The sequence below is a fragment of the Rhinolophus ferrumequinum genome, chromosome 27, assembly GCF_004115265.2.
Source record: "Rhinolophus ferrumequinum isolate MPI-CBG mRhiFer1 chromosome 27, mRhiFer1_v1.p, whole genome shotgun sequence".
In the NCBI taxonomy this organism is placed as follows: domain Eukaryota; kingdom Metazoa; phylum Chordata; class Mammalia; order Chiroptera; family Rhinolophidae; genus Rhinolophus; species Rhinolophus ferrumequinum.
The window spans coordinates 15,287,183-15,309,875 of NC_046310.1; the positions used below are offsets into that span (position 1 = coordinate 15,287,183).

A 22,693-nucleotide genomic window follows, 5' to 3' on the forward strand; every position below is an offset into this window, starting at 1 on the left:
ATAGAGCGAGAGCGGCTAGAGAGGAAGCGCAGAGGGCGGACAACCATAGAGTACACAGCCTTGATGATCTATCTCCCCATCAAGCCACTCACAGTCCTCCAGCGTCAGCACCGGGCCGGAAGCGGAAGTGAGGGACAAGCAAAGGGCAGTTGTTCGCATGCGCAGTGTGTAGTGTTTACTTCCGCCCGGCCTAGTCGGGTGCTGGGGTTATGTTGCACGTGGGGTTCCCAGTGTGGAGTTCGCTGACGATGTAATGACTCTGAGTAACATTGGGACAGACCCCAAGGGTGAGGATGTGGGTTCCAGTGGCGGGGGTTCCTTGGCGGCTGACGCTGTCAGCCTTTTCCGGTGCAGGTCGCTTTTGCGTTTTAAGGTACCAAGCGGCGCGGTGGAAGGACGTCCCAGCGAGGAACAGCCGTGGTTTGTCTGACTTCCACCCGCAGCTGTTGCCCAGTCAGGGTTTCGGAGAATCGCCCTCTTGGCTGTCCAAATGCCGTCTAGAGTCCAGGCATTACATAACCGATCCGAGACTAGCTGAGACCATGGTGCGGATCCTGTGGGGAAAAGAAGACGCTTGCAAACTATTCCTGGAATGCAATCCAGGTGAGTCCGTCGGGGACTGCATTTTCTTGGATGTTCATCACTTCTGCAAACTCTTACTGACCACTCGTGGTTTGCTGGATAAGACATGACCCCTTCCTTTAAGCAGCTTTTACGGTCAGTGTTAATCACGACACCACAAAATATTTCTATAGTAGTTTGTACTTTACACAACATTTTGATAGAACGTGCTCTTAGAGTTCACCGTCTCCCCAAGAGAGCTGCAACTCTCCCCCCACAACCCCTAAAAGAACTTTTTGTCTTAACCCTTCCGTGCATCTCCTATAGACCATTAGCGGGATGCTGAGAACACAAGATTTGTAGACTTTTCGAAAAATAACTTTTTAAAGCACCCTTTCCTATCAGGAGTCAGTTCTGTTTAGATTAGACAGTATCTTTGGTGGTAAAAGTATCCGGATATCCACGAGTAAATGGTAGGCTAGAGGCAACCTTTTTGTTTGCTTTTTTTCTTGAGATGTAGTGAAGCATTGTGATTCAGAGTGCAGGTTTTGCAGTCTTGGACACGATGGATTCAATGCCAAGCAGAACCATTTACCATTTGTGGAGTTGGAGTCAAGTGACTGTAACTAATCCCCCAGTTTCCTTTTATGTAAATAAGGAGTGTAATATCTACTTTGGGTATATTGTAAGAATTAAAATTAGGTAATACAGGTAAAACATCTAATTTCTTTGATATTGAAATAAATTATGTTGTTTCTTTTGTGAATAATCTTTTTGTTCTGTTACTGTACTAGGTCCTGGAATCCTGACTCAAGCATTACTTGAAAGAGGTGCCAGAGTGATTGCCCTTGAAAGTGACAGAACTTTTATTCCACACTTGGAGGTATATTTTTAGATATATACCTAGATATTTTAGATATTTTTAGTTTCTAAAAATATCTTATTGTTGAGTCAGCTCTCTGCAGGGGTTTAGTGAAGTAAAATTAAGCACACAATTTAATTTGTAGAATTACTTTTAGGGGCCATGCCTTAAATATCTGTCATCCCCAACAGCTAGAGCATAGTAAGTATCAATACTTGATGAATGACTAAAAGATTGGAGTTCTGAGATTTGTTTTTTGCTTCTAGCTCTGCTACAGACTAGTTGGGTGACTTTGAACAAAGTATATAGATGGTATCTCTAGGCTTATTTCTTTGTCTCTAGTAGGCTATGTTGTGCCCTTGCTTTCTGTGAGCTTAGAAGCTAATTGGAGTATAAGATCAGGTTATTGACCTATATTAACTTTGGACTTAGGGTTCTGGGGGCAAGAAAGGTTTGGTATGATCAGATACAATGGCATGGAGTGAAGGCATTATCCAAATGGAGTTTTCAGTGAATTCTGCTTCTATGTAGCAGACACGTTCACATAACCATGACGTGGAAAATCCTTATATTGTTGACAGCCTCTTCCTCTTCCCCTCCTTTATAAATCTCTAGATTCGGTTCAGGAATCTTACACGTCTCTATAATACCAACTTGCTGAAACCATGTAAAAGGGTATTATCTAAAAGTGCAGGATGGCAACAGAAAATTGTGGAAAAGTCTACGAAATTCAGCTGTTTGTTTTCTTATTAATAAAACTATGTGCATTAGATTGTCTTCTACAACTGACTGCTTTGAAAAGAATTCAAGGTTTTAGCCAGGTTATTTAATTGATGCAAAAATCTGCTGGAATCCCAGAATCATGAAGAGAAAAAGAGCACACATTGTTCAGAGATTCAAGGTCATGAAATGTCATTTAGTAAACATCGCCATCTGTAATTTCAACTTGGAATTAAAAATAAGATAGCTTTTATCTTGATCTTTTTAAAAAAGGCCTACTTTTGAAAATTAATCTATATGTTCACAAAATAATTAAGATGGCATTACAATGTCTTTCTGTTTACAGTTTGTTATCCTGTAACACAATAGTTGCTTTTCTATACTATCAAGGTAACAGTTTAATTTTAAAATAATTGATTCAATGAAAAAAGGAGGGTTAGGGGCTAGAGAATTCTTGACACACAATGTTTCTTACAGGAATATAAGTCATAAAATGCTTCTGAAGCTATAATTGTAAGCACAAAATCTAAACATCATTGATTAGGACCAATTTTTGTTCCAGTTAAGGTTTTAGTTTTTTTCTAGCTCCCCATTCCCCCCTCCCTTTAGCACTAACTTGAGCTTAGTCTTTAGTACATGTTCATTCACTTACTAAACTGTCTTAATGACGAAGTGAAAAGCCATTCAAATTATGTTTTGTATGAATTCATGTATTCGCCAGAATAAAAGAGAAGAAACCATTTAAATAGAACCTTTGCAGCCCTGAATTTGGGTCTTAAAGTGTTGCTCTTGGCAGACAGTGCTTCTAGCCTCCTGAAAGCTCTCAAGTTTGCTCCTAAAAACTGCAAGGATTTTCAGGGGTGATGCTTGACTCTGGATTTTCATCTAACTTTAGAGCCCCCCCTGCCCCCTTTTCCCTGATACAATTCCTGGGACTCCACATGAATAGTGTTTCAAGCAGGAACAGTTTGCATCTGGATGTACTAGAGAGACACACTTTACAAATTGTGTTCTATGGTAGTAAATCATGAAATACCCTATTGGAATTGTGAAACTATTGTTGCAGAAATACTTAAATGTTATATGTTCAGTTGAAGAGACATCAGCTTTTGTGGTAGACTGCATCTTATTTCAGCAAGGAACAAACAATGTTTTCAAATCAGGCTGAATCTCAGCCCTAGCGCTTACCACCTTTAAGACCCTTGGCCAAATAAGTTATTTGACCTGTGTGAGCCTTGGTTTTTCCGAGCCTAGATGTGGCCTCAGAATCTTTGCCCAGGGCTCCAGGCAGGCATTGCTAAGGAATTCGAGATTAGTGTGAAGAAGCTTTTCGAACAACTGAGGATGTCAATGACAAAGAAAGTAAAAGAATAAGTAAAAATTTGTTGAAGGTTTTTTTGTTCTGGGGGCTTTTTCTTGGTCAGATTATTCGTTTTTTCATTATTTTTCAGACATTAATTGATTTGTATTGACTCTGTTAAATTTTAGGGTATATCAGTAATGTTTTGTTTACATCTTTACTGAGGTGCTAACAGTTTTTGTAAGAAGTCATTTGTGAAGTAAATGTTTGAATTGCTACAAAGTCTGCATAACACTAAAATTTCTTAACATGTTATCTTACCTCTCTTTAGTCGCTAGGAAAAAATCTGGGTGGAAAACTAGACGTGGTCCACTGTGACTTCTTTAAACTGGATCCTAGAAATCATGGAGTAGTAAAACCTCCTAGTCTGACTTCACAAGTACTTTTCCAGAATTTGGGAATAGAAGCACTTCCTTGGTCAAAAGGTAATTTTGGTCATTCACTAAAGCAAACACTTTATAATTTGCCAGTTTTCTGTAGCAGTGTGTCTGGTTTGTGGAATAGATTTGTGTACAATTTATATTATATAATTTATGGGAAGATGCTCTTAAGTTGAATATTGCTTTCCTTCCACCTAAACACAAATAATTAGAGCAGTTGTGCCGAGACCAAGTTCCATATCAAGGAAACATGCTGAGGCTTAGTTTTAATTGAAATAAAATTAATATAGTTCGTTAACTTCATTTGACTCAATAAAATGTGGTCACAGGAAAAAGTGGCAAGAATTTATTCAAATATATTTTTTGCTTGTATTTTTAACAGGTATCCCTTTAAAAGTAGTTGGAATCTTCCCAACTAAAAATGAGAGAAAGACACTTTGGAAACTTTTACATGACATATATTCCTGTACTTCTATATATAGATATGGACGAGTAGAATTAAATTTGTTTATTAATGAAAAGGAATGCAAGGTAGGTTATTAACAAGTGCTTGATTAATATTTTGTTTTGAAAGAGTTCTTCAGTTTTTCTCTGAGTAGTCCTAATCTATGCAATTTTAATTTGGGCTCATGACATTTGAAAGTGCTAAGATTGTCTTTAAATTTCTGTAGAGCAATCTTTCGTTTCAAAGTTTTTCAGTTTTTTTTTTCTTTTTAATTGTGGCATATTATCCATTACATAACGTTTACCATTTTAACTATTTTTCAGTATACACTTCAGTGGCTTTTTCTGGGGGCTTTTTCTTGGTCAGATTGTTCGTTCTTTCATTATTTTTCAGACATGAATTGATTTACTTTGTGGTACAACTGTTACTACCTTTACTTTGTGGTACAACTGTTACCACCACCTGTCTCTTCTCAGAACTTGTTCATCATTCCATACTGAAACTGTACCCATTAAACACTGACTCCCCACTTTCCTCTCGCATGAGCCGCTGGTAACTATTGTTCTACTTTCTGTCTCTATGAATTTGGCTATTCTAGGTACTTATAAATGGAATTATACAATATTTCACTTTGTTTCTGGCTTATTTCACTTAGCATAATGTCTTTAGGATTCATCTAAGTTGCAGCATGTGTCAGAATTTCATTCCTTTTTAAAGCTGAATAATATTCCATTGTATATATACACTACCTTTGTTTATCCGTTCATCTGTCAGTGGACACTTGAGTTGCTTCCACCTTTCGGCTGTTGTGAATAATGCTATGAACTTGGGTGTGCAAATATCTCTTTGAGTCCCTACTTTCAATTCTGTTGGGTATATACCCAAAAGTGGAATTAGTGGGTCATGTGGTCATCCTATTTTTTAATTTTTTGAGGAACCACCGTAAGATTTCCATGTTCTCCAGCACTTGTTTTGTGTTTTTTTGATAATGTCCATCCTCATGGTGTGAAGTGATATCTCACTGTAGTTTTGAATTTCATTTTCCTAATGATTAGTGATGTTGAGCATCTTTTTATGTGGCTATAGACATAAAAAGATGCATTTGTGTATCTTCTTTGGAGGAATTAATCTGGTGGTTCTTTTGTTGTTGAGTTTTAGGAGTTCTTACATGTTCTCGATGTTAATCCCTTCTCAGGTATGTGATTTGCAAGTATTTTCTCCCCTTTCATGGGTCAGCTTTTTACATTGTTGATGGTATTCTTTGATTCCCAGAGTTTTTAATTTTGATGATGTCCACTTTGTCTTTTTATTGCCTGTGCCTGGTGTCATATCTCCCCTATGTTTTCTTCTAGGAGTTCTATAGTTTCAGCTCTTATGTTCAAGTGCTTGATCCATCTGATCCATCTTGAATTACTTTTTTATGTGGTGTTAGGTAAAGGTCCAACTTAATTTTTTTTGTAAGGATATGCAGTTTTCCCAATATCTTTGTTGAAAGACTGTCCTTTCCCCATTGGCACCTTTGTCAAAAAAATCACTTGACCATATACATGAGGGTCTGTTTTTGGGCTCTCTGTTTTGTTTTGTACCTTTGTGTTTATGCTAGTACCACAGTACTATTTTGATTACTGTAACTTTGCAGTAAATTTTGAAAACAGGAATTGTGAGTCCTCCAGTTTTGTTCTTTTTAAAGATTATTTAGGCTATTTGGTATCTCTTAAGATTCCAAACAAATTTTAGGGTGAATTTTTTTATTTCTGCCAAAAAAAAAGAAAATTGGATTTTGATAGGGATTGCATTGAATTTGTTGATCACTTGGGCAATATTGACATCTTAACAATATTAAGTCTTTCAATTCATGAACATAGTATATGTTTTCATTTATTTGTGTTTAATTACTTTCAGGAGTGTTTCATAGTTTTCAGTGTACAAGTCTTTCACTTCTTTGGTTAAGTTGATTCCTAATATTTTATTATTTTTGATGCTGTTGTAAATGGAATTGTTTTCTTAATTTCCTTTGCAGATTTTCATTGATAGTCTATAGAAATAGAACTGATTTCTGTGTATGTTGATTTTTGTATTCTGCAACTTTGCTGAATTCCTTTGTTCTAACAGTTTTTGTGTGGAACCTTTGTAGTTTCAGACTCTACTTTTAATTCCCTGATATGGAGGGGCCTCCTGAACTCCCTGATACTTCCCTGAGTGTAATGTTTCTTTTCTGCCCAGAATGCCCCATGTATTAATCTTTTACTCCAATACAACAGAGGAAGCTTATTTGTATATGATAGGGTGATGGGTTAGATAGTGGGGCAAGAAAAGAAGGGATGATTTGGTCACTAAGACCCAGATAGTAAATAAACAGTGACTATCTGGGGAAGGAGGAGAGCTGGGGGCTCAGAACCCTGAGACTGTACATACCGTAAATACGTGAAAGACAAATAGGAAATGCTTTATCAAGTTTCATCTTGCTACTAGGAAAGTGTTCTAATGCTTCTTTTACCACAGATCTTTTCACATATGGTTTCTTCTGTCCGTACTGCCCTCTCATTCACAAAGTTAAAGAGGTAAACCTCTTATCTTTCAAGTGTCAGCCTAAATAATCCTCAACTCAAAATTTAACAGCCCACCTGGTAAATATTTCTAACCTGTCATTCTCCACAGCAATTATACATTTTTGTGTCATTTTTTCTTAATGAGATTTTTAGGTTAGATATGGTTAAAGGAAATCAATCTTAAGTACGTTCTATTTTAAATGTACATAATGATATATTTCAATATAAAAGTTTAAAACGCCTCTCTTCTTTGAAATGTTTACAGTTAGATTTTTCATTTAATTTTATTTTTTTACTTTCTAGATAATATTAAGATATTACTATTAAGATCCATCATTCAATTTTGATTGATTATAGTTTTGTATAACATAGACCTATTTTTATTTTACTAGAAGCTAATGGCAAATCCTCAGAATCCACATCTGTACCAAGCATTAAGTGTGCTCTGGCAAGTAGCTTGCGAGATTGAACTTCTGCATATGGTAAGTAAAACCCTTGTAAATTTCAACAGAGAACTTGATTGTTTTCAGAGAGGCTACCTTTCTGTGACCAGTAAATGGAGAAAAATTCAAAATTAATTTTATTGTTTTTCCCAACTGTTGAAGATAATAGAGCCAGGTAACTTTGTGCTGTTGTTCTTATCCCAAATATTTATGTTTTTCTCTGATTATAAAAATGGCATGTGCTCATTGTAAAAGTGTATGACATATTAAAGAAAGAAAAGAAGAATGAAAAAAATGAAAAAAATCAACACTACAATTCTGCTACCCAGAGGTCACTATTGACATTTGTGGCGGATTTTTAGTCCTATTTTTACAATGCTTTTTTTTCTTTACATAGTGAAGACTATATTCTTTTGTATCTTATTTTTTTCGCTTGATAGCTAATAGTTAATTATAAGCCTTCCCTTGTCACTGAACATTTTTCTTAAGTTTTTAATGGCTACTTAATACTTCATTATAGAACATTTCCCATTTTAAGTTTATTTCCTTAGGCAAGATCAGAGTTGTCTGATAGAAATACAATGCAAGCCACATAGGCAAATTTACATTATTTTTAGTAGCCACGTTATAAAAAATAAAAAAGAAACAGGTGAAATTGATTTCAGTGTTTTATTTAACTATCTCAATTGAAAATACGGCCATTTCAGTGTATAATTAATATTTTAGAACCAGTTATTACATAATTTACATTCTGTTTTTGTGTACTATGCCTTTGAAATCCACTGTGTATATTGCAACCTGTATCAATTCAGACCGGACACATTTCAAGTGTCAATAGCCATTTGTGATTAGTGGCTGCTGTGTTTAATAGCAGTAGGCCAGAGTGTAAGAAAAAAATGATAGATACCATTTTCTTCAGATCATAATTGGCACATTCTCTTTTTTAATTTTAGTAGCTACAGTGTGTATCTAGTTTTTATAGGGAATGTATTTATCTATTTTATGAGCCCTTGTTCTTCCAAGGATGTATTGGTTTAATTTTTAAATTTTGTGATGTGTCTTCGTGGAGTCTTTTTATTGCTTTTGTCCAGGAACACATTAAGCCCTGTAATGTGTATATTTAATTGTTAGAATATCATCTCATCTGATTTTAGCTTTGGTTCCAATTATGTTTTTTTTCCTCCAGCACATACGAGGTTCTTAGGTTGGGTCTCATGCTTGTCTTTCATATCTGTCATGCTCTCATCGTTGTCCTGTGTTCTCAGAAATCTTTTCACACGCAACCGTCACATCCCTGACCCTGCTTTCTGCCTGCACTGCATGTTGTCATCTTGGTATATAGTTCTCGGTGTTCCTAAAATCCTTTCTTACTCTACAGATCTCCTTTCATTCTGTAGGCTTTTCATCTCAGCCTCTTCTGTCCTCGTGGCTTTCAGCTAGTTTCATAGAGGCCCCCCGAGGACTTCAGCTTTCAGGATTGTTTTCTTGTTCTACAGTATTTGTTTTCAAAGGCCCTGTGTTGAGTTTTGCCATTTTTAACCTACAGAAAGGAGAGGTCTCTGTGGATCCAACACTTTTAACGTTTGTCTGTTCTGTATCTTCCTCTGGAAGGTCAGTGTGGAACTCAGTTCCCAGGATCTTCTAGCCTCTCCTCTTCTGTGACTTGGGTAGACGGGAGTGAGGTCTCCTCTGTCCTCACTGCTGTGCCCTCACTGCTCTGAACAGACCCGCGTGCGGGGAGCTGCAGGGCCCACCGCAGGCTGCTGCCGCCGCCTGCTTTGCCTTCCCCCACTTAGTGACTTCCTGGGACTGCTAGGAATTTCACAGATGGGCAACAGTTGCATTTCTCATGCCACTTTAATTGCTACTATAGTAATAAATTACAATTTTTGACCATTCAAACCTATGTTCAATATTGTAGGTTTTAGTCTTCTAAGTCTGTGTCAGATACTGTTTTGACCACTCATATTTTGGAATTTAATGTGTGTGTATGTGTGTGTGTGTATACTTTTTTATATTTTTCAGTTGGGTCATCTTTTAAAATTGCTTCACATAAAATTGTACTTGCAAAAGTTAGATACAAATTGACACAGGTGTCTTTTTGTGTATGTCCTTACATGTCCCAACATAGTCAAATCTGTTTGACTAATAGTCTTTTCCACTAAAATAGGGCAAAAATATCCTCAGTATTGATCTGATAACCCCTAAACTGATTGTGATTCTATTATGGAAATGTTGGCTGTTAAACATTGTAACTTGAGATTCTGTTTGTGTTAATAGTATTAAAGGTAACTTTCTTTTACATTTTGCCAGATGGGAGGGGGTTTAGGGGATAGGTGGAAGAGGGGAAGGGATTAAGAAGTACAAATCGGTAGTTACAAAGTAGTCATGGGGATATAAGGTACTGCCTAGGAAATATAGTCAGTAATATTGTAATAACTATGTATGGTGCCAGGTGATCAGTTTGTAAGTTATATACATGTTTAACCACTATGCTATACACCTGAAACTAATATAATATTGTATGTCAACTGTAATTGAAAAATAAAAAAATATTTTAGAAAAAGGGAAGCTTTGTTTTATCTGAGTAGGTAGTAGTTACCAGTATTGGGATAGATCTTTGATTCTCCTGTCCTTTATCCAACAACAACAACAAGAACAACAACAACAAAACAAGAAGAGAGGAGAGATGTGTATAATTTATCACATTTTGTTTTTCTTTAATCCAATTAGTTCATTGGATTAACTTGGGTTCATTCTGTTCCAAGGCAGCAATAATTTCAGGGCACTTTGACCAAAGAGAACTAAAAGAAATGTTTCTGTTTATCTTCCCTCAAGGAGCCTTGGTCGTCATTTGACTTATACACGCAAAATGGGCAACTGGAAAAGCCAAAGTGTAGGGTAAGAATGAATGAATACCTTTATACCTTTCCCTTTTCCTCTAAGTAGAACATCCTTTTGTTTTCTTTAGGATTATCTGGTTGATATTCATTATTTATTTAAATTTTTAAATTTTAAAATACCGAGAAATGTTCTTTAAATATGTCTTATTGCTATTAATAAATTCATATTATTTTGGAAAGAATTGTGTTTTTCAGCTATTTATACAGTAGATGCTAGCATAGTAATAGGCTTAAACATAGAATTTTACTTCCATTTTTATTTCTTTTGAAATGAAGATAAATCTCAAATTTGTAAAATGTAATTATTTTGAAAATTCAACTAATTTGGTAAACTAAAAACAAAATTTTATACCTTATTAATAAATCAGAAATTTGTAATATTACTATGGTTGCATTCACCAACAGGTGCATCTGTTGCTTACTCAGGGCGTGGGGCTCTTATTTTTGTTTTTATCCCTCTCTTTCTAAAGAACCAAAGTGATGATGTTATAAAGTGACCTTCCATTTAGTTTATATCAAGGTACTCGCAGAGGTTGTAATAAACTGGTTGAAGTTTCAAAACTTAGTTTTTGAACTGAGCTCAGAAGGTCCACTTTAGAATCAAATGCTCATGATACCGTAGTCCCATCATATCAGCTTAATCTGAAGTTCCCATTTGCTTACTGATTTGTTTTTTTGGTCACTTTTGCCACTAAAGGAAAAAGAAGAAAATTATCAATTTAGAAATGTCTTGATTTTAGAGTAATCAGTCATCATTGTGATCATTTTGACTTTAGTTCTCTTTCACTCTTCATAAGCATAATTTTACAGCCTTACAAACTAGAATAGGAGTAACGCGTTTTGGCTGGATACCATTAGGAACTTAACCAAGTGTCCCCAAAATGAACAACTCTGTATATAAGACACTTTCTCCTTTTCTCTATGACAAGATCAAACACTACAAATATTTTTTGGCCAACTTAAATATATAAACTCTTAGGGATGATGATGAAATAACCAAATATAATGTTTCATGAGAAAATTTTATTCAGATATTTCACATGTATTTTCACATGGTATCAGTGTGTTCATAATTGCTACAGAAACACTTTGAGATATTTAACGGCTTTTTAGAACATATCATCTTTATTTCCATCCAAGTTGTTTGAGATTCACACTTTTTTGAAGCCATGTTTTTATGTTGTCATTGCAACTTTTTCTAAGTTACAAATAACCACTCATTTAACATCAGGAAAGTTTTTTTCTTTCTCTTTTATCAAGTAAATGTGCATCTGTAACTCCAAAGCTATTTACCAGGTTGCTTTTCAAAGTTACCTTCAAAAGACTTGTTAACAACAAACATATAATATTTTGAATTGTGAGTTATCCCTCTCTGTAATGAATAATTACTATTTTTTAATTTAATTGTCTTCCTTTTTACCAATTCCATAAGCTATAGCCATCCAAAACTAGAAACTAGAATTGATTATAATTTTTTTTCAGGCTAATATGTCTTTCACAAATAGTATTTTTATTTATGTATGTTTAAAAATAAAGTAAACAAGGGATCACTACCACCTAATATGTGAGATTTCCTAAGGAAACATAAGGCTCCCTCTTTTATGAGGAATAATTTTAGGGGAAAAATAACATCTTAACCTTACATCAAGTGATATACAGTTTCTGTTTTAATCTGTATAGCATTATATATTGGAGCAGGTTGGCAAATTTTTTCTGTAAAGGGCCAGATAGTAAATATTTTATGTTTTGCAGGCTGCATACACTCTATCATGTAGTCTTTGTTTTTTGCTCTCTCCCTTTTTAAACAGTCCTTTACAAATGTGAAAAACATTCTTAGTTCCACACTACAAAAACAGGCAAGCAATGGACCATAGCTTTCTAACCCCATATTTTTAAAAATTATCCAGTTAAAAATTTTAAGTCTGTTTTATCATCCTTGGGATCTGCTGTTGTGCCTCTGTCGTGTTTGGGATTTCATTTTGCCCTGATTTCAAGTTAATAAGCTGTTACTCTTTCACGGGTGGTGGTCAGAGACACTGCCTCCTGGATCAGACAAAGGATCTCGTTTGTCTCCACGTCCCAGGGAGTGACATGACGTGGCTCAGGTGGATGGAGCCCATGAAGTGGGTTTGCAGTGCTGCTGAGGAACAGACAGAGCTGGAGGGTCCACTCCTTTGATAGCAGACATTGAGCAAGCCTTCTTTTTGTCCTAGAGAGAGACATTACCTCCTCCCTCCAGGTGGCTCACAGCAAATACCCCTGAGAGGGCCCAGGTAAAGAGCGGTTAGGGGCCTGCCTTCTTGGCACAGCTGCCCAGGACAGACAGGGACGTGCAGGCTCTGTGGTGATGCCGCTTCCAACATGGAGCTTGAATGAGCAAGTGAGCTGAAAATATCTTAGGACTAACACCATTTATTTTCCCTTCTTCACAGGAGTCATTGGGAGAAATACAACAGAAACTGTGTTTTACTCGACTGACTCCCCGTAGAAATTTATTTACAGAAAACTTAACACCTGTTAACTATGATGTATTTTTTCACATGTTAAAGCAGTGTTTTATGAAGCGCAATGCCAAGCTAATAGACCACTTACAGTAAGTAAGAAGAGTAAAAGCAAGTGTAAAAGTAGCAATTCAATATAAGAATTATAGTTTCATGTTAAAGGTCAGTTTTTTCTATCTTGTCTATCTTAATTAACAGTGAGGTACCATGTTTTCACTCATCAATTTCTTCAAAATACTTCCTTCTCGCTGTTGCACACTGACACAAATATAATTATATTTTCCACATAATATCCTGAGCTTAATTTTTTGTTTCCTTTGATAAAACCAGTTGTTTTATCTTTGTCAGAGTACATGCCCATGATTAACCTTCCTGAAGAACGAGCTGCTTACCATTGGCCAGACTGGAAAAAGTCAGCATAAGTAGTGTCATACCCACTGTCTACCTCTTGTCATTGCCTGTCCTCACTGGTTCATTCTCTTCCTGAACAAAGTAGGGATGGATCATTACACCACCCTAGTTTTCCTGCCCTGGACCAGACTTTTTGTTTTTACGTAAAGCTTTATAAGATTTAGAGCTGTTACTACCTACTTCGTACTGTGAATTCTGCATCGCACCTTGTATTCAGCAGTCCACAGTGATTCATAGTGTTGTCAGACAAGGGCAAAATATTAAAGTAATGATTGTAATTAATTTGATCATCATTAAATATATTAACTGAATGAGCTGTTGGTTGGACAATGTTTATGTAAAAATAAATGTTAAAAGTAACAATAGACTAATAAAAGAAATCCACTATTTTTTATTTCGTCCCATTGTGGTAGTGGCTATTTGGAATGAAAATATCAAGAATATAGGAAATTAAGAGATAAATATGGTAAACTGTGGTACAAAATGTTAAAAATTCCCTTTGAAATCTCTGTGAATTGAAAGCATGTTTACACCTGTGGCCAGGATTCCATTCAAAATCAGTGTTGGAAGTATTTTCTACCAAAATATTTTGTTGCACTTGTTCACTTGTTATTGTCAGAGACTTGCTGATGGTTTCTTGCTAGGCTAATATATAAGGCAGTTTTCTGTTTTATAATTTATTCACCAGTAATTGTTACAAATAAAGTGCAAGATTTTTCCCTCTTTGAAAACTGCCAGACAGCAGTTTCTGCATTTTGAACTTATTAAACTTTTGCATGAACCTAAATGGAGTTAAGAATATTTTTGCAAAGCGAGTTAGAAGAAGAAAGAAGTAGGCAGAAGAATATTTTTAAAGAGCAATGTTAAACTAAAATTTTGTGTAGACATTGATTAGAACATATTAAAGTCTAAGTCTGCTCTTTTCATTATAGGTAAGCCACAAAACTGTAGAAGTAATTATAGTTAAAGCTGTATATTATATGCAAGCTCTTAAACTAAATAAGATAATTATATATAATAAGTTAGACATTTTCAATTGGGCTTAGAAGCCATCTCTATCAGTATTAACTGACAGCTGTTACGAAAAAGAATTAAACAAATTTGCTTTGTATTTCTTTTGCAGTTCATTGAGTCCAGTTGATGCAATGGATATATTGAAGCAAACAAGAAAAAAGGAAAAAACAAAAATAACAAATATGTATCCTCGAGACTTTAAACGCCTTTTTGAAACTATAGAGTGTTCCAAAGGTTACACCTGTAAATGGCTATATGACGACTTCATGGAAGACATAGTCATATAGGGAACTGGACTGCCAAGACAGTAGCTGGCGCCGTTTATTTTATGTGGAAATTATGACACAAATGAAAAAGAATGAAGCTTGAAAAGCTCACATCCATCCAACAAAAGGTAATGTTCTTATTTTGCACGAACTAGACCTTTTCTTCTGAAGTTTGTACCATGAGTACATTGGATAAAACAGCCGCTATTTTATTCACAACTGAAGAAAATGAAAACTTCATTTAATTGTGGATTTTATCGGATTGGATTTGTTTTGTTTTAAATCCCTATCTACTGTCAACATACTGGTTGTTGTAGGGTATTACCAGATGAAATTCAGTTTTAAAAATCCTTTTGGCCAAATACAGTGTATTAATTTAAATATTCCACTTCCACTGTTCATTTTTGCAGCCTCCTAGGGGGCAAACGTTTGTACATTTTTAAGTTTAGAAAGTAAACTGATATAAGTGGTTTGTTTCACTTGTCAGTTTGTTGAAATGTATTCTGTGCAATGAAATTATTCAAATTTTAATATGGTTTAAACCGTTTTAGAAATTAAAATATTTTAAATAATAAAATTTTGTGGGTTTTTTTGGGGTGGTCTCCATCTAATGAAACAAAAAATTGACCGTCACTTGCTTACTTTAAATTCTGTCATTTATGGTCAATATACTTTCAGTGAATAATTCAGTCTGTTATTCAAGTCTCTTCCATTTTTGTTCCATCAAGAAAGTTTTCTGAAATTAGACCTTTACATGAACCTAAAAATAAGGATATTTTCTTAGATTATTGAAGAAGCTACTGGATTTTAGCTGAGACGTATCTCATCTCCTCGATAGATTTGTTTGCTGTTAAACTTCTTAATACCTAAGGCATATTATCAGTAACTTTGTAGGGCGTGTTCTTAATAACGCTTAGTCCAACCAGTTCTTCGCCACTTCCCTACATTGGTTTGTACGTCAGTCTGGCTAGAAACTCTGAATCCTCATGTTTCTCTTGTAATTCCTATCCTGCTGGGACACAATCCACCTAATAATAACGCCGTTCAGTTTTCCTCCTCCTGTTTCTTTCCCAGTCCTAGGCTTTCAGCCCGAGTTTCTGGAGCTTCTGAAACAACTCTCTTTTACCTGGAGTCCATCGTGTTTATTATTGTATCTTAACCTTTCTAAAATCTCTACTTCACCATAAACTATTCTAAGGCCTTGGTTTCTGAATGGGTAATGGTGACATCTACCTCTAAGGGTTATTGTCAGGAATAAATGAGTTAAGAAAGGGCTCAGCAGAGAAGCTGACAGAATGTTGGCTATAAAAGTTAGTATGATGTATTATCTTCCCCCATTCCCTCCTATGCAGGTAGCGGAGGCCTCTGTGCCCTCTTCATTCTGCATTCAAAAAACTAGAATTAAAAAAGAATTGTCTATTCAGTAAAAGATGTAAATAATTAATGAAGCTTAATATGCGGAGGTGGCTGCTCACAGTAGCATTAAGGTCCCAAGAATTTGGAATTAAGATTAGCCTTGTTGTTACCAGGAAAAACCCAGAGGAGTCAGTAGTGTCCAAAGCCTCACTAAAAGAGAGATCAGCCAAGTTCACTAAAAACTGACAGTCCCTTAGAGGTAGTAGCAATTAGGAGATCAGGCCAGTTTCAGAGACGTGGTGGAGACAGAACCCCGATGGCTGTGTGCGATTTCTTTCGTGATAGATAATCTTGGCTGTGCAAGAAAGCATAAGGAGACTGCAGGGTTTGAGGTGGGTTCCTGTGTTTCTTAGTTTAACTTCTTACAGATAAGACATTTAAGCATGTTACTAGGTTACAAGAATGTCAGCTGAGAAACATTTTAAATATAGCTCAGAGAGATTAACTGATGATTTTTAGGGAAGGGAATGGGGTTGAAACAGCAGAGAAGAACATTTTGCTCTTAGCTCAGATAAAAGGAGTATGGATTCTAATATAAATACATGTAGGGGTCAAAAGATGAATGAATGTCTTACAAGTGGATATGCTCTGAGAAATAGCAGGCAGTGTCACTTCAGACAAAATGGAAGCAGGGACTTGAGAAACACAAAGATTATTAATGCTGTGGGCGATCAGAAAGGGAGGTAAAGAGGGACATTAACTAATACAGAGGGTCTAGCTAAGGATGGAAACCAAATTTATAGTGGTGTGCCATTTTAGGACTGGAGCAATGGAGAATATGGGCGATTAGATGAATGAAAGTCGTGTATTAAGATTAGCCTTTAGGTCTTTGCTTGTGAGTGATTTCCATTACTTGTAGAGTGATAAATTAGTCTGATATTCAGTATCTTTGTGGTGGATGATGCTTCTGAAAGGCAGGGTGGGCATGGCCACATCTCTTTTTGGGGAGAACATAGTTGACTGATATCCCGAGCTTCTTCCCCCCTGAATCCATCACTGTTTATGCCAAGGCTGCACTTCCTGCACGCTGTTCCCAGGCAGTGCCTGAGCAGGGTGGAAGTACGAAGGCAGGCCCCTCTGGTGACACAACTCGAGCGGGTAGGTGTGGCTCAAAGACTCCTTGGTGGCCTGGCTGAACTGTTCTTGGAATTCTGCTGCGGTCCAGGAGTGGGGACCCACTCTTCCTTCTCTGTCTCGTTCCACAGTCGCCCTGCAGTCACAGCCTGAAGCATGTGACGCCTTCTGCTCCCTTCTCTAGAAACCTTTTACATGTCTAATCTTGTCTTACCATCTGCTTCTCTGCAGACCCAAACTAACACAGGAGTCAAGGGATATGAAAGTGACAGGAAGAAAATGGCTGAAATAATGAGGCATGTGTTAGAAAGCCAGTTCTGTCATTTAAATTCTGATATTAAGATACCAGAGATGGCGTTGATTCCTGGTGATGACAGGTCCGGTCATCATAGAGAAAGCAGAGTTAACATCTAGAATGAGGGAGACATCATTCTGATAACATTTGAGCCCCTGGCTCCAACCATACCTGCAGCCATATACATGTCCAAAGCCAAACAAATGCCTGAAGCCAGGCAATTTCCTTTTTTGTTTAAACTAGTTTGGGGTGGAATTCTATCACTTTCAACCAAGAGTCCTAATATAAATACTATCAGGTCAGGTACAAGCAAATCAGGATTAAGCACTTACAAAGACATTTTGCCAAAGGACCTTTTATTGTTGCTAGTGGCTGATGATCAACGATGGTCGTTTAGTCTGTTGGAATCCCCCAAAGCTGATGAGTTTAGCAGAATGTTCAAATGGGAGGACATGACTAGGTGTCTCTGGAGAAAAGTTTTCACTAGAAGAGTGAAGTCGCTGCCCATAAAATTAGCTCTAGATAAGATCACAGTGACTAAAGATGGCCAGGACAACTAAGAGCTTGAGTTCTTGCAGTAGGAGACTCAATGGTATTTAAGGGTTGTGTGTGTGTGTGTGTGTGTGTGTGTTTGGACTATTGATAATTTTCCAATAAGAAAATACTGTAGATGTTTTTCTCTAGAATTTATAAGAATGTAGTCAGTGTAAATTCAGGAGGTGATTGGAACTACACAGTCATGTTCTATATTAGAAGGGTAAAAGAAAAAGTTCGGTGTTTTTGTGGAATATTACCATTTGTTCTCTCATCACTATACTGTGAAAGGCCATTTAGCGGGTTATTTATCTGGGTCTTGGTGTTGCAAGTGCAAAATGAAAAGGGTTTAACGGGGGCCTTATCTGTGATATTCTATAATTATCTGAAAATATATTATCAAAAGTGTATCTCCTGTAGGGGGTCAGTTTTCTCCTTTGCCGTCACATAAGGAAAATCTTCTGGAGAATGAAGGCAATATAGAGAAAGCAGAATTAACATCTGGAATGAGGGAGACATCATTCTGATAACTTTTGAGCTCCTGGCTCCAGCCATACCTGCAGCCGTATACATGTCCAAAGCCAAACAAATGCCTGAAATCAGTCAATTTCCTTTTTTGTTTAAACTAGTTTGGGATGGAATTCTATCACTTTCAACCAAGAGTCCTAATATAAATACTATCTTAATGGCACTTATCAGTAGCATCCCATTCCTACTTTATTACGGGGACTCCTCTTGAGTCTTAACTTAAAAATTAGCACATTCCTGAAGGATGACTATGGTAAGTGACCTCCAAGCCACAAGCCTGGACCTCTGCATGAAGAAAGAAGGAAGCATTGTTTTAGTTCCATAACCTGACGGTATATTATTTGTATCATTCTAAGGCTGGAAATAGGAATTCTAGTTACCTGAGAAAACTTGTAATAATAGACTTTTAAAATAATCCATTAATTCTTGGTTAAATGTTCATTTGGTTTATTACTAAAACTGCTGGGTAATTCTGTATTAAAACATTTATAGCTAGTAATTTACCTCTTGCTAATAAAATAGTGTGTTAAACTTACAATTAGAGTTTATGGGGAATTAAGGTACAACATTCTGTGCTCTTGGTTTTTATCTGCTCATTAAAAGCAAGAATGTAAAAATGATTGAACAACTAGGATGAGAAAGCACTAATTTGTATGTTTTTAAAATTCAATTTAGATTTTGGTGAAAATTAATTGTAAAGCCAGTTAGTAAGGATTTTCATTGGAAACATCAAATCTCCAAGACTTGGAGAAAGATGGTCAGTTTCAGGATCTTTCCCAGGATTTTCTTATTATTTATGGTACAGAAACCCTCTACTCAGTACATCATGAACTATCTTAACATCCTCCAGTTCTCTTTAAAATAAACTTTTTTTTACTGTTTGCATACAAAAGAAGCTTTCACGAAATTTTGTTAAGTACACGACAGGACTGAGAACCTAGGGATTCTGGGCTTCTGTTTCTGTAAAACATCTAAACCATAACGTGGTCCTTCCTAGGTAACTTCAAAAAATAATAAGAGTAAGCCATTTTTACAGTTTCTGAGTGGTCTTTGTATAGGAAATCTGGAACCTGATGCTTGTGATTTATCATTTAAGAATTCTGGAAAGCAAAACCACCCATTTTACAATAGTTAAAGGAATCTCTTTTATTAAGCAAAAAACTTAACCCTTCTGATTCTCACGATAGGGTATTACGAATATTGTATTATTATGCAATTGTTTATTCCATTGGTAGGAGCAGATCCATGTTTGTGGGCCTAAGGCTAATACAACTTTAGGGAACCCCCTTTTAAAACTGTGGAAACCCACACACACACACACACACACTTACACAGTTGACCTTTGAAGAATGCGGGGACTAGGGGTGCCGACACCTCCCCACCCTTCAGTAAAAATCTGAATATAACTCTTTTGACTCTACAGTTGGCCCTTTGCATCCGTGGGTTCAACTAACTGCAGATTGAAAACAGTATTTCTGATCTGCAGTTTGGAGTCTGAAAATATTTTTATCTGTGGTTGGTTGAATCCATGAACACAAAACCTGCAGATACAAAGAGCTAACTATATTTATTTCTAAAAATCCACATAGAAACGTCTTTTTTTGGTACATTTCAAAGTAGCTGCCACCAACCAGAACTGCCAGAGCTCAAGGCCTCCACAACTCTGCAGTGGGTGGGTCTGATGGGGAGAGCCCAGGTCTTGTACCCTAACTGCAAAAGAGGCTGGAAAAGGACGACATTGGTTCTGTCTCTAACACAGACTAAAATAGGGTGATTTAAACAAGATGTCTCCCATGGAAATATCCAACCAGATGAAAAATCAGAGGTGTAGGGCTCTTCCTTTCTAATTTTCTGGAATATTGCTTTTTTCTTTATTATGGGAGATAGCACACCAGCCCTCCAAGTTACAACTGGTGGAAGATGAAAAGCATGTATATATAGGCTAAGAGAAAGTTAGACTCAAAGAATGGCACATCCTCCAAAATTTGGGGCAGTTGGCTTTCTGGGCCGGGGAGAAGGTACAAGACATGCATTAGGGAACTGGATCGCGTCTGGGTAGCTGGAACCACATCCTAGAATAGGAAAGACTGGATCATCCTATCTCAGTATGGAGTGCAGCATATACTCTGCGAACTCTTCTCACCCTCTTTAGTAATTGGGAATATGTATTCTATTGTAGAATTAGCCCCTGGTTCTCTGGAGGTCTTTTTGACATGCTATTTTGTTCAGTAAACAATTTTTGAGCGCCTTGTATGTAATATGCTTAATGCTAAGCACTAGTATGAGATGATTATACTAATAGTGCTGATAGAATGCTGTCTGAAGGCGTTATCCTATACTTAACAGACTTAAAAGTTTAAAAACTATCGATTTCTTACATTTCTATGGTGCTTTAAAGATTTTTCAATAGGACTTATTCTAATCACTCTGTAAGGTACTACCTTCATTGTAAAGTTTGGCCTTAGGCTTGGAAAAATTACCTAAGGTCACATGGCAGAACTGGGCCTCAAATCCATCTTTGAAATTCTCATCCACTGCTCTTTTCACTACACCACAGCCACTTCTAGACTACTTCAGGAAGTGTGGAAAGTCTGCCTCTCCAGGTTGTGGGAGTCATGCCATTATACTACTAGAGTATGCCCCCATCGATTACTTACTAATTGCAAAGATAAAAATGTACCTTTATAATGAGCTCTAGCAGCCACCAGTTTAACCAACCAATGAAATTTAATTTTATTAATAGTGGGATCACCTGACATTATGCACATTCAAATGTGATGTGATGCAATGTGAAATGGTGAACAACATAATTTGTAGTATTTTTGCCAAAAAAAAAAAAAAATCAAGCCTCTAGACCAGCGTGTACTCGTACATGCACACGTACGGAGAGAATGAGCAGAAATGGCAAATGTTAAGAATTGTTTTATCTAGGTTTAGGATATACAGGTGTTCACTGCGTTGTTTTCTCAACTTGCCATTTGCATTAAATCATAAGAAAATATTGGAGGGGAAAATTACCGCCTCTCCCTGCGGAGTCCCTCTGAACGTCAGCGGCCCAGCGATCCAGGAGGTGTAGGTCCGGTGCCACACGCTCCACTCCCGCCCCGCTCGCCTCCGGACCGGGCCTGGGCATGCGCAGAGGCCCCACCGCGTCCGCCCCGCCCCTCGGCCGATGTGCGCGCGCAGGGCGCAGGCGCGCGGCCCCGGCTGCCCGCGAGAAGCCAGCCAGCTGCGGGACGCGGCTGGCGTCTGACGTGCGGAGACTGTGAAAAGGATGGAGCCGCTGAAGGTGGAAAAGTTCAGCACCGCCGATCGGGGACACGGGCTGCGCGCCTTGGCGCCCCTGCGCCCTGGAGAGCTGCTCTTCCGCTCCGATCCCTTGGCGTACACGGTGTGCAAGGGGAGTCGTGGCGTTGTCTGCGACCGCTGCCTTCTCGGGTACGTACGGAGCGCGCTCGCCCACCGGAGTCTGTCAGCGCGGGGTCCGAGGTCCTGGGGGTGTGTGTGTGGGGGGGGGCGCCCGCCCCGGGACTCCATCTGGCCGGGGCTGCCCAGGTGCCCAGCCCCGCACTCTCCTCACGTGCGGCTCCCGGGGGCTCGTGGCGGCTGGCAGACTCCGCGCGGCCGCCCCGGGGCTGCCGTGCCGGGCGTCGGGGGTGTCCCAGGCTCAGCCCTGCAGCTGTGTAGGGCGCTGCTGGACCTGCTAACTCCTGCCCCCCTTGGGCTCCGGTAGGAACTGGGAGGAGCCGGTGGGGAAGGCAGAAGGGGAAGCGTTGGGCCGGGGGTAATCTCGCTGGGGAGCAAAAAGTCCGTGCCCCGTGCGATGATTAGCTTCACCGGTGCGGGCGCGGAAATCACAGCTGGCGGAGGTGGGGGCAGGTGGGAGCAGGGATGGTATAAATCAGGCTCACAGCTTCTGCTCCGCGAGGCAAGGACTGAGCTTGCAGGAGGCGGAGGGATCTGGGTGTGGAGGATAAACTTTCTGTGCTCCAGGTGACACTTTCTGTGTCCAGGTGACACTTTCTGTGTCCGGGTGACACTTTCTGTGTCCAGGTTCCGTTTGACCTGGGGATACGAAGCTGAACGGGACATCCGTGGGATTTCCTAAGGAGCAGTAAGTGAGAAAGAGACGAGTAATTAATTGCAATGTATAGATAGTGCTGAAATAGACATGCAACTCTGTGTGGAAGCTTAAGTTACTGGGGTTCCATGGCGTGCTCTGCATTTAGTGTATGTGCAGGTAAGTCTGACTCTTAACCACCTATCTCGGGTGAATGTGTTATAAGTCTGAAAGCACTGGGCTAACGCAAAGTGCTATGCAAAAGCAATTTATGGAAAAATGTAATATATATATGCACAGTCATAGGATTTGTATTCAAGCAACAAATGTTATTGAGCTCCTGTTATATGCCTAGGAAAAGAGCGCCGTTT

The 22,693-nt window shown here is 38.0% G+C and overlaps 2 protein-coding genes across 2 annotated transcripts in view; both read left to right on the top strand.

The window, feature by feature from the left end:
- The first annotated feature begins 160 nt into the window (after positions 1–160).
- TFB2M (transcription factor B2, mitochondrial) lies at positions 161–17,010 on the top strand. The gene is made up of 8 exons (XM_033099883.1): positions 161–603; positions 1,356–1,444; positions 3,775–3,928; positions 4,266–4,414; positions 7,270–7,359; positions 10,159–10,221; positions 12,656–12,816; positions 14,259–17,010. The coding sequence occupies exons 1-8, from the start codon at positions 294–296 to the stop codon at positions 14,434–14,436; spliced, it is 1,194 nt and encodes a 397-aa protein (XP_032955774.1). The 5' UTR covers positions 161–293; the 3' UTR covers positions 14,437–17,010.
- A 4,426-nt stretch (positions 17,011–21,436) lies between these two features.
- Positions 21,437–22,693, top strand: part of SMYD3 (SET and MYND domain containing 3) — a 548,999-nt gene continuing 547,742 nt past the window's right edge. Inside the window, exon 1 of the mRNA XM_033099342.1 lies at positions 21,437–21,700. Within this exon, the coding sequence (XP_032955233.1) occupies positions 21,537–21,700 (164 nt within the window). The 5' untranslated portion in view covers positions 21,437–21,536. The remainder of the gene's footprint in view (positions 21,701–22,693) is intronic.

What these genes read in the sequence shown, in the direction of transcription:
- TFB2M (XM_033099883.1), top strand. Translation starts at nt 294, where the DNA reads ATGTGGGTTCCAGTGGCGGGGGTTCCTTGGCGGCTGACGCTGTCAGCC. An exon ending in ATTCCTGGAATGCAATCCAG is followed by an intron (nt 604 to 1,355) that starts GTGAGTCCGTCG and finishes TTACTGTACTAG; the next exon opens with GTCCTGGAATCCTGACTCAA. An exon ending in AGCACTTCCTTGGTCAAAAG is followed by an intron (nt 3,929 to 4,265) that starts GTAATTTTGGTC and finishes TATTTTTAACAG; the next exon opens with GTATCCCTTTAAAAGTAGTT.